The sequence below is a fragment of the Haemaphysalis longicornis genome, unplaced genomic scaffold, assembly GCF_048455015.1.
Source record: "Haemaphysalis longicornis isolate Haplotype H1 unplaced genomic scaffold, Haemaphysalis longicornis Haplotype H1 scaffold_1, whole genome shotgun sequence".
Lineage (NCBI taxonomy): Eukaryota > Metazoa > Arthropoda > Arachnida > Ixodida > Ixodidae > Haemaphysalis > Haemaphysalis longicornis.
In genome coordinates, this window is record NW_027526203.1 from 242,187,590 (window position 1) to 242,199,791 (window position 12,202).

At 49.9% G+C, this 12,202-nt stretch overlaps 2 protein-coding genes across 2 annotated transcripts in view; both read left to right on the top strand.

Annotated features, from left to right (window-relative positions):
* Positions 1 to 12,202, top strand: part of LOC144143358 (annexin A4-like) — a 395,087-nt gene that overhangs the window by 181,145 nt on the left and 201,740 nt on the right. The gene's annotated exons all lie outside the window — the stretch shown is intronic.
* Positions 1 to 12,202, top strand: part of LOC144174649 (nose resistant to fluoxetine protein 6-like) — a 49,036-nt gene that overhangs the window by 11,823 nt on the left and 25,011 nt on the right. Inside the window, exons 3-6 of the mRNA XM_077703439.1 lie at positions 102 to 222; positions 447 to 534; positions 8,235 to 8,329; positions 11,104 to 11,283. Coding sequence (XP_077559565.1) covers positions 102 to 222; positions 447 to 534; positions 8,235 to 8,329; positions 11,104 to 11,283 — 484 coding nt within the window. The remainder of the gene's footprint in view (positions 1 to 101; positions 223 to 446; positions 535 to 8,234; positions 8,330 to 11,103; positions 11,284 to 12,202) is intronic.

The following is a 12,202-nucleotide window of genomic DNA, read 5'->3' on the forward strand; positions in this document are numbered from 1 at the left end:
CGCTCCAACCGACGAATATCGGCGTTCAGGCACCCCAAATGAAATCAAGAGGTAACAAAAAAAAAAAACAGACAAGGAGTGAAACCTGATGTATTTTACAGGGACGTGAAAACCCGATTACGAGGACAACACACACCAAGTTTGTGGGACCAGATTTCCGCCTTGGGATCTGCACACCGTCAACGTGCTCGGCACAGGACCTCCAAGCGTTTACCGGAAAACGTGAGGAAGTTTTGAATTTCCTTTGAAACAAAGGAGCGCCTCCTTTTCGCACGAGGGGATGATACACATGCAGGTGAATCCTTCACGGTAGCTTGTACCTTGTGTTTGTTGCAAGATACGTGCACAAGATACAACGCCTGGTTGCACTTGCATGTGACATATTATCAGACTTGTACTGGCTTGCGGCGTTATCTTCTTGTTTTTGTCCTCCCCTTTGCTTACAGTGCTTGGTCAGTACGGGTTCAACACTACGGTCAAAGGGTGCCGCACGAACATCCCGAAGAGCGTTACCAAGCTTCAGGCTGCGTCAATGTAAGCATTCGTCACACTTCTTTCCTCCTGCAGATTGCTCTCTCCAAGTGACATGCCGTTTCATGCGTGCATTGCGTGTCTAGTATTCCGCCTAAACTATTTTCGAAAGCCTGCGTGAGTGCGTGTGTATGCGTGCGTGTGCATGGAGGGAACCAGTTGTTTAGGTTTTTGGTCACTGACACTGACTTCAAAGAATAGTTTCTCTCTTTACGGTAACCAAAATTGTAGGCAATCTAACTTGACATTATGGGGTAAGGAGGTCGTAGTGGTGACTTGAGTAATTGCAAGCAAGAAGTCACTGGCCGTCACATTTCCGCAAGTAATCTTGACCATGAAATGTCCCGTGAGGGTAATCCTTATATTCTACAAAGAATTCGTCGGTCACTCTGAATAAACACAAAATATTTCTCATTGATAATATTTCATTCCTGCTGTTCCTGTTAGCTGACCCGGTTAAATAGTACCTATTATCGCAATAAACAACACCTCGAACATACTGACGTGTTTAAGGCCTCTATTGGCAGCATAGGTCGGCAGGCTGACTCACGAGTGCACTTACACCCCCCACACTTACCACTGAAGAGTGAGTGGTAAGTGAGCCTCAACATTGTTTTGCACTGGCGAGTGTGAGTACGAGTGAGTGTGAGCCCTACGCGCAGTGAGCCCCGCTCACCACTCGAGAGTGCGAGCGCCACTAGCGGCGAACCCCACTCACCTCTCGCGAGTGCGAGAGCAAATCGCGGGAAGCCCCACTCAGCACTGCAAGAGCGAGTGCCACTCGCCGTGAGTCCCGCTCGCCACTCGCGAGTGCACTCACACGCCCCACACTTACCACTGAAGAGTGAGTGGTAAGTGAGCCTCGCCATTGTTTTGCACTGGCGGGTGTGAGTACGAGTGAGTGCGAGCCCTACGCGCAGTGAGCCCCGCTCACCTGATGATGATGATGATGATTAGTGGCTTTCCCTTTGAATCGGGGCGTCGGTTGTCAGCTACCGACTTGCCTGTTTTATTACGTTTACTTGCCCTACTCCCATCTAACCTATAGATTTGCTTCCTCGCTCCCATTTCTCCCTCTTTTCTGTTTTAAACTCATCGCCCCCACCCCCCTTTTTTCTGCCCTCGCTGTTCTAAATTCTCGTCCGCATGATTACTCCGCCTGCGTACCCATCCCTTCCCTACTTTTCCTCCACCACCACTCCAGTCGCCTCTTCGTCACCTCTATGGCCTTGAAGTTGAGGTTCCCCCTCGCCCCAAATCCCAAAGCCTCCGCCAGCGTCGTTTCCCCCTCACCCCGCGGTGGCCGTATCTCTGTGCAGCTCCTGACAATATGGTCTATAGTTTCCCTATCCCTGCCGCAACATGCACACGTTTCATCCTGCTGCCTGTAGCTACCCGTGTGTGCCCGGGTTCTCAGGCACCCTGCCCGTGCCTCGAAGAGCAACGCACTGCCTCTCGTATTGCCATAGAATCCCTCCTTCTTAATTTCCCGTTTCTCTGCCCTATAAGTCTCCAGGGTTTTTTTCGCTTCCATTCTCTGTGCCCACTTCGTCGTCTCTGCTGCCTTTACCTGCTTTTTAACTGTTGTGTAAACCCCGCTTTCCCCTACCGACTTTCCGTACCACTTGGTCAGCTGTCTGGTCCTCCGTCTCCACCACGTGTCCACGCTGCTCAAATACAGGTACTTAAACACCCTCGCGGCCCATTTTTCGTCCTCCATGTCACGAAGTCGCTCCTCAAACTTTATCTTGCTCTGCACCTCCCTCGCCTCGAAAGACGACCAGCCCGTATCCCCTTGTACCGCTTCATTTGTAGTTTTACTGTGGGCCCCTAGGGCCAATCTGCCTACCGCCCTCTGATTTACTTCCAGGCCCGCTTGGGTCTCTGGCTTCATGCACAGAACCGAATTAGCGAAAGTTAATCCTGGTACCATGACCCCTTTCCAGACTCCCCTTACCACCTCGTATTTGCTGTATCCCCAGAGGGCTCTATGCTTCATTATAGCCGCGTTCCGTCTTCCTTTCGTCTTAAGGTGAGCCTCATGCGCCTGCGTGTAATCTTCGCTGTTGTTCAGCCATACTCCTAAATATTTATACTCTTTCACCAATGGTATTTCTACTTGCTGCACTGATACTGCTTTGTGCTCCTCGCCGTCATTAAAGACCATGATCCCCGATTTTTCTCTGCTAAAGGATAGCCCTAGGTGCGTCGCTTCTTCACCGCATATATCCATCAAGCCCTGCATACTTATCCGGTTGTCCGCCATCAACAATATGTCGTCTGCATACATTAGTCCTGGAACCCGTTGGTCCACCACCTGCCCGTTTTTCATGTAGGATAAATCGAACCCCATCGTGCTGACTTCTAGCTTCCTTTCTAACCCCGTCATGTAGATCATGAACAGCAGCGGAGAGAGAGGACATCCTTGTTTCAAACCCTTGTAGGTGTGTACAGGCCTATTGTATGTTACCCCCTCCCACACTATTTGCACTTGGTTCTCTCGGTATAGCTCCCTGAGTAAGCTAATGAATTCTGCCCCAACTCCCTCGTCCTCCAGGATACTCCAAAGCCGCTCCCTGTCTACATTATCATACGCCGCTTTAATGTCCAGAAAGGCTAACCACAAAGGTCGGTTTTGCGCCTTCGCCACCTCTATGCATTGGCTTACCACGAATAAGTTGTCGTCTAGTCTTCTGTCCTTTCGAAACCCATTTTGAAGCTCCCCTAATATCCTATTTTCTTCCACCCACTGCTCTAGTTCGAACTTCACTGCCTGCATTGCTAACCTGTACAGCACTGACGTGACGGTTACTGGCCTATACGAGCTTGGGTTTGTCCTGAGTCCTTTGCCCTTGTACACTAAGTTCATCCTGCTCATTTGCCACGCGGCCGGAATTGCCTTTTCTTCTATCCTTGTTCGGATGGCTTGCAGTAGCTTTCCCTTGCTCTTTGGTCCTAACTGGTTAATCAACTCCATCTGTATCCCATCCGTGCCTGCCGCGGTATTCTTGGGGACCTTTTCCTCTGCTCTTTTCCATTTCAGCTTGTCCCCATCTATCTCCAGACATTTCGGCCTACCCGCCGCGACATCTGTGTCGCTGCGGGGCCTCTTCATCCACCTTACCGAACTTCTCCGTGATGATTTTGTGCAGGTATGCTAATGCTTCCTCTCCCTTGAGCATCTGCCCCTGCTCGTTTTCTATAGTACCGCCTTCTGTGGGACTCTTACGCTTACCTAATGCCTGCACATGGTTCCAAAACCTTTTCGGCGCGTCTCTACCCCTTCCTCGTATTTGTGCTACCCATCGATCGCTGTCCCCCTTTATTTTCGCCTGCACTAATTGCTGCACTTCCTGCTTCATTTGCTTATACTGCTCCCATTTTAGGTCCACCTCCTCCTGATGTCTCCCCATCCTCTTGGCCTGCCTGTGCTCTCTAGACGCCTGTTTACGCCTCTCTATCGCCGCCTTTATTTCTTTGTTCCACCAGCTTTTGGGTGTTTTTTTTCCTCTCCATCGATTGGCCCCCTCTGCCTTGACTATTTTTTGCTGCATAGTCCTGATGAGCCTGTCATACTCCCACTCTTCTCCAGGATTTCTTTCTATGTCAGCCTCTATGCTTTTGGCTATATCCGCAATTTGTTTGCTGTTTAACTTTGTGCGCTGCCCCGGTCGACCCGTTTTTTCACCCCCCAGTTTCCCAAAACTCAGGCTTATGCGCTTGTGGTCACTGCCCAGACTGTGGCCCCCTTCCTCATCTATGGTCATTCCATCCAACCATTCATAAAGTCCCTCTGAAATAAGGCAGTAGTCAATACTCGACTGTCTCCTACCCCACTACCACGTTATTTGACCCTCGCATTTTTGTTCCCTATTTACTATGATCAGCTTCTGGTACTCACACATATCTAGCATTAGATTTCCGTTGAAGTCGGTGTACCCGTCTAGATCTTCAATGTGGGCGTTCATGTCCCCTACCAATAGTACCTCCCCGGAACGTTTCAAATCTTCGATGTCCTTTTTTAGACACGCCACCAGTTTTTCGTTTTGTTCTTTGCTATCCTTACCCGTCCACAGGTAAGACACCCCTAAAGCCATCTCCCTACCCTCCACTATCCCTTTCATCCACACATGTTCTTTACAGTCTTCTTTCACTCTCTTCCAATTAGTCCCCTGCCGTACCAGCATACCTACTCCTCCGCCTTTTCTCAATCCAGCCGTCCTGTTACAACCTTCCCATACATACTCTCCGATTACCGGAGGTTCTTCCAAGTCCCGTAGGTGCGTCTCGGTCACAGCGTATACCTGGATATCTTCCTCTTCTAGCTGCTTAGTAATCTCCATCCACTTCTCTCTTTTGCTGCCACCCTGCATGTTTATGTACGCGATATTCAGTTTCCCCCCTCTCTTCTTTACACGCCGTCATCGTCCCTTTCGTTTGCCTGCACCGATCTGCACCGACCCCTCTATCTCCTTTTGCTCCTTGCATTTGTCTACGCCATCTTCGCAAAGGCCTGTGGGCCCCCTAAAAAAGCCACAGTTCGCGCCGCGTGTCGTCTTCCGATGGCTGCTCCCACCTGCCCGCTGAAATGCACTCCGTCACGCTGGAACGCCCTTTTCCGGCCCATCCATCGGACATCCCTGTTGATGTCTACGACAGCGAAACTCAGCTCCTTGCCCAGCTCCCGTATGTCTCGGTTTACCGCTACAACTTCCCTTTCCACATGTACCCCTCTTCCAATTATTTCTGGTACTGTGCTCACGACGACCTGGACGTGTGGGCACACCGCCCGAAGTTCCTTCACCCCCTTTTCTAGCTGCTTGCGCACTCCCGCGCCCCTTCCCTGCAGAACGTCATTGGTTCCTCCTGCGATAATCACTAGGTTCTGCCCCTGCATACTTTCCCACATTTTATCCTTTGCCTTTTCTAACACTACCCTGATCGTGTGCCCCGGGAACACGCCAACCTGCACTCTCTCGTCCTCTCTCACACGGCCTCTAATCTCCATTTCTGAGTCCCGCATGTTGGAGTCCCCCGCCACGATCACCACGCGCCTTTCTTTCTTTTCCTGGCTGCCCCCAGGCGCGGCCACCTGCTCCCGCGCCGGCTGAGTCAGCGGCAGTCCGGGATCGTCTTCCGGCGTGGCGTCTTTGTCCTCCTCCTTTCCCTTCTCAGGGTCAAGCACTGCCGACACATCTGCCTCGTGACCTGCTTCATCGTTTGTTGGGATGTCACCCTTCGTCGCCAGTTTGACCTCCATTCGCGCCAACCTCGCTTCGAGTGCCTTTCTCTGCTCTTTTTCATCCTTCAACTCCTCCTGTAGCTCGCCTACCTGAACTCTGAGCTGCTCCGTTTCTTCCTCGAGCCGGTCGAGGCGCGACGCTAGCACACACACGCTGCACATGAAGTCCTGTCCTTCCGCGTCCTCGACCGACTCGAATCTCGTCTCCTCGAGCGGGTATTCGTGCTCGCACCCCGTGCACATCACACCCGGCTTCTTCCTCTGAGGCATGTTACTTCCCGTCCAAGTCTGCCCAACTCTAGCTTACTTCACTGCCGCCTTCTTGCGCGCTCCCCTCCAATCTAAAAGTAAGCCGCAACGTGCGATTCTTTCCTAAAGCATCAATTCTTCTTTCACGAATTACCAACGCTTACAAACCGTCACGTGCAACAACCGCGCGACACCTCTGATTCGGTCACTTCCCTACGCTAACAACTACCGCCCCTTTCAACTAACCTACTACATCTCTCTCTAAATCATGCTCACTCTAAAAAAGGAATAATAAATTTGAAACACTTATCTGTTTTCTTCGTCGATGCCTCCGCCGCGCTCTGTACGTCCGCACACCTCGACAGCCTTAGGCTAAGGGCCTTAGGCTGTTAGTGGCGCTTAGGCTGTTAGTGCCGCTAGTGGCGCTCGCACCACTCGCGAGTGCGAGCGCCACTAGCGGCGAACCCCACTCACCTCTCGCGAGTGCGAGAGCAAATCGCGGGAAGCCCCACTCAGCACTGCAAGAGCGAGTGAACTCGCCGTGAGTCCCGCTCGCCACTCACGAGTGCACTCACACGCCCCACACTTACCACTGAAGAGTGAGTGGTAAGTGAGCCTCGCCATTGTTTTGCACTGGCGGGTGTGAGTACGAGTGAGTGCGAGCCCTACGCGCAGTGAGCCCCGCTCACCACTCGCGAGTGCGAGCGCCACTAGCGGCGAACCCCACTCACCTCTCGCGAGTGCGAGAGCAAATCGCGGGAAGCCCCACTCAGCGCTGCAAGTGCGAGTGCCACTCGCCGTGAGTCCCGCTCGCCACTCGCGAGTGCACTCGCTCTACTCGCGCCATTTGCGGGGCTTACCACGGTGAGCGCCACTATTGCGCTTGTACTCGCTGTTCGCTTTTCGTCGCAGGAGCCACTCGCTGGGATGGTTGTTAATGGCGGGATTGCTTTTGGCTTCGGAAATATGTCGTCAGTGAGCTCCTGCTATGGGGCATCCTAGAATTAATTCTCGGGTGGCTTGTTGATTTCGGAATATGATTTGGATGGCCTTCTGACGCCGTAATGCACTAATACTGTTTGGTTTCATGGCTCATGGAGGGTCTGCTGCACACACTCGCGTGCCAGGGGAGTCGACGAGTGGTGAGCGTGAGCGCGAGGGAGTGGTGACGGCGAATGGTGAGCGTGAGTGACTGTGAGTGGTGATGACGAGTGCTGAGCGTGAGCACGAGTGAGTGCGAGTGGTGACGGCAAGCGGTAAGCGGAGCGCAAGTGAGTGCGAGTAGTCCCGGTGAGTGGTGAGCGTGAGCGCGAGTGGGTGCGAGTGGCGGAGGGCGTGTAGTGAGCATGAGTGCGAGTGACTAAGTGTGGTCAAGGCGACTGGTGAGCGTGAGTGTGAGTGAGCGCGTAAGGAAAATTCCTCTGTCATATGAATAATGAAACACGAAAGTGAAATGTTTAGCGAAATCTGCAGGTGAGCATGATTTGCGGGTCGGCAGCTATTTTGTGGGTGTGCTTGGCGAGCGACGTCCTGTTGGCGGGTCGCTTCGGCAAAGGTGTACTGGCGTCATTTCCGTGGCGGATATGACTTCAGTGAAATCTTGGGGTATCGCCGCATAAAACACTTTCGTGCCAAAATATAAAACCTGAAAACGAACAACCTTAAGTATAACGTACTCTGTAGTACTAAAGGTTGCTTCCCCGCAAGAAGATACTGTATACACGGGTGCACCCTTTACAGGCCGTTTACATCGTTGTACTGGCGTCACTTCCGTGACGGATATGACGTCAGTGAAATCTTTCTGGATCCTGGAATAAAACACTTTCGTGTTATATATTTTTCTGTGTGAGTGTGAGTGAGTGGCGCCCAGTTTTGCAGAGGCAGTACACTAGGATACAGCCGTGCGTCTGCTTCACCGCAATGCAGCTAATTGATATATTGCCTAAAAGGGCGCTAATTTCACGGAGAACAATGTACGACACAGCTTAAATCAGAAATGTGGCCCGCCCATGACATACCGCAGTGCAAAACTTCTTGCTCGTACTTTGTAGGTAATATCACTGCGCACACCACGTTTTTCCCAATACAAAACATCATTGAGCGATGATACACCAGCGGAGACCCCATTTTTGAGCCATATAACTTTTAGAGTGCGGTGAAGTTTTTAGAGTTTACTACAGTCGTTATCAATGGAATTTTTGCACTTTCCTAGGGCTGTTTTGGGAACCCTGGCCTTCGCGGTGGTCGTCGCAACGCTCACTGAGTGGATAATGACAGCACGGGGCACCTGCAACTTCAAGCGAAAAGGTATGCGCGAAATGTGGGGTGGAAAATAATAAGGGTCGTCAGTCACCATCAAGCAGTACGCAACTGCTTTTCGCCTGATATAACCCCAACCTTGTGTTGGAACAAATAAACCTTTGATTGATTGATTTATTCGCGAGTTCCCAAGCACGTGGAACCTGCCTATGCCGCAGGGAAATTTTCATTTTTGTTCTTTATACGCATAATGACGAGGCTACAGTTGAGTCGGAAAAGCGTCAAGATGGTGTCGCGTCGCATCGAACTTGTGTATCTACGGGAGGGGCATAGCTCCGGCTAACGAGTGTAATTCGCGTTCGGACACATGCAGCTTCATACTACTTACACGACATTTGTCAGCTGGAATTTTGTACTGTAACTGCGCTCAGTTTCATGTTACTGGTGAATATAAATAATTAGTCATTGCAGCTTAACACGGACGATATTATACCGCCCATTGTTTACTATTCTTAGGCCGAAACGTGAAACGAGTAGTCATAAAAATTTGTAAAAAAATCTGCGGAAATTCAGAGAATTGTCGACTAACGCGTAGCATTCCTATGCCGCTTGTCTAGAGTGGGAGCTCTTTACAGCCAATTTTCTTGGTTTTTCTAAATTCTGTCCGACCCATTATCTCCATTTAAGCTACTATAACGATTACAGGTGTTGCTTCCGCGAAATCTGCATTTGTATGTAAATGAAGGGATTTACACGGTTCGCCATTTTGTCTATTTTTGTATTTCTCTTAATTTCTGTTTTTTTAGATTCTGTTTGATCCAGTATCTACAATTACGCTACTATAACCTTTATTGGTGGAACTTCCGCGAAATCTGCCTTTTTGTGGAAATGCAGGGCGTTACACGGTTCGCCGTTTTCGCTTTTTTTAAAATAATTATCTTAATTTTTGGTTTTTGGAAATTCTGTTCAACCAATGATCTCCATTTACGCTGTTATAACGATTAAAGGTGGAAATTCAGGGTGTTACACGGTCCTGGCTGTGAGGGTACTCGGCAAAGAATGCTGCGCCTTAAAATTAAGTACACCTGTAGTATGATTGTATGATAGGATTGGAACTGTGCTAATTTCTGCCACACGAATCCGGGTTTTGGTATTTCGTAAGATTAGAATTTTGTATGTCGCGCCGGTTTGGTAACGACTCCCTTTGTCTGCAATTTTGCAAACTCCACCTACAAAAAAAAAGACAACGAAAAAATCGTGACGAAGCCCGTGAAATGGGCATTAGCACTCGGTTGTCGGTGCTAGTTAAGCTGGGCTGCATAAGAAGAAACTATTATCAGTTGGCCGCCATCCGTAATAAACGTCGCCTACACGTTTGAGTTACGTTTGGAAGACATCAGGCCGTTGTGAATGGATATATATATATATATATATATATATATATATATATATATATATATATATATATATATATATATATATATATCGAGAGAGAGAGAGAGAGAGAGAGAGAGAGAGAGAGAGAGAGAGAGAGAGAGAGAGAGAGACGTTTATTAGGAGAGAAAAAAGGAGGTGTCGCGATTGTCCTAGTGGTGGTGCCCTCCTTCCAGGACCCCAAATTCTTCTGCTCCTCTCCGGGCTCGAAGAATTAAGTCCTTCTAAATCCCAAAGTCGGAGCTAGCCAGAGCTGCTTCCCATAGCGCGACCGTGTTTGTGGTGGTGTTTCCTGAAGGTCAAATGATAGCTCAGGCCCATGTTGCATGAAATAAGTTGGAATGATTTCCGCCTTTATTGCATGCGTCTGTGTGTGTTTGAGGGAACTAGACGAGATTTTTTAGGGTAAGTGTTTGTGTGAATTTGCCTCAGTGATCTTCACTGATTCGAATCAGCCTACCAGAGCAGGCGGGGAACGAGCCAGTGACCCATTCCCAGACTTAACTCTAGTAAAAACGGACGAGGACGTCACATGGACGAACTTAGGGGAAAACCTGGGCAGTGACCACGCGATTATCAGCATTTCCGTCCCAGCAGCCAAACTCAGAAGAAATTTGGGAGTAGTCAAGATCACCGACTGGAAGAAATTGAGCGAACAACTAACCAACGACACCGACAGCTCAAAGAAAATCACATATATTAAGGATATCAAGGATTGGTGCGTCCAGCTCAAGAATAAATACGAGAGCGTTCCCCTAATGCTACAAACAACGACGCTCTATTGAGAGAATGTAGTCGAACGTACCCTCTTCTCGGGGGTGCTGTCGGCTCACAGCATTAGGCTAAGGCATCATATCAATCTATGTATCAAGGAAAACTTCGCCATCAGGTTTCTCAAACAACTTACGGTCTGTTGCGAAACAATGTGATTAGCTTGTTTACAATTTTCCGACCGATTTGCTGAACTATAGTGCTTCGTTTTCCACAGAGTTCGCTCGCAGGCCTTTGCAATCTGATTGGCCGTATAGGTGCGCAAAGCTGGACACTTTGCAGGGACTTGGATATGAACAAATGTCGTGTTTAGGCCAGAGAAATAATAAACAACATGCTTCGTCCCACTACTGATGTTAACAAAAAGTTAGATCATGAGCGCGATAGCTATTTCGGCTTTTTGTGTGAATGGAAGCGGAGTCCACGGACCATGTTTTTGACAAACACCCAACTGCGGCGATGTTGCCTCTGACTTCTGCAGGACAAGTATACCATCTATTGCTGGCATTCCTCTATCTATTCCTCGCACCGCGCTTGGGTCAGACCATCTGTGCTGTTCTTTCTCTCACCTCATGCATATACTGCTAATCATGCCACGTTGTCTTCTTCACTCGCAGACGGCACGGCCCTGGGCACGCTCATGTACTTCTCGGCCGTGAGCAACACGCGCTATCTGCTGCGCACGGAGAACACGGACCAGAACAGGCCGCTCCTCTTTCTCGGCGGCCTCAAGGTGCTGCTCATCATGTGGGTCATCTACGGACACGCCTACTTCATGGTGCAGATGGATTTCTCCTGTAAGAGCACTTTTAAGAGCGAAGCTGTTTAGCAAATCGTAATTTTTCATGTCCGCAGTTAAAAATACCAAAATACCAAGAAATTGCCGAGCGCGGCACGCACGTGAGCGCAGGCCTCGCGGCGACCGCCCGACAGTTAACAAAACCTAGAAGAGCACCCGTGAGCGCGCACACTTGAGCTCGTGCCTCGCGGCGACCACCTGGCAGTTAAAACCCGGCATTAGTAATAGTAGTAGTAGTAAACTTTATTCACAACAAAGGTGCAGGGGGTAGAGTTAAGGGTACAATCCTATTTCCAGGACTCTAGTGGCGAAAGCCCCTAGCTTGGTTCTTTCCAGCAGTTCTCGCTGACTGGAGAGGTCCGAGCTGGACAGTGCAGCTTCCCAGGACTCTATTGATGTGTTGTAGTTATTCTGTTGCCAAATGTTCGGGCAGTTCCATACAGTGCGGAAAAGGTAGGCCTTCTGATGGCATTAATGGCATTCTTCGCTGTACTTATCTGGAAACATAAGTGCTGATCTGGACTTATATAGGCGCCCGCTTCATACGCCAAACCTACCCACTTAGAGAAATTGAACAAGGTTCCCCCCCCCCCCCCCCCCCAAAAAAAAAAAAGAAACTTCAGTGTTATTGTGGCAACACTTTCGCTATCGCAATCACACTGCTTGCGTCACTCGATGCTTGCGTTCACGGTATAGGGCTGTGCGTTCGTCATTTGCATGCGTCTTAGAAGTGCGTCGGGTGAGGCGAAGGGATGGGTCGCCCACGGGTAGTTCGCACGCCCAGTGAGGAGGCCGCTCACCTCGAGGCTACTCGCGCTGGGGATCGAGAACAAAAACGTGTACAAAGAGCCACCACGGACAAGGTGGCCACAGAGAATGCTGCCCAGAGACGTCAGTGGGCCCAAACCATCGAATCC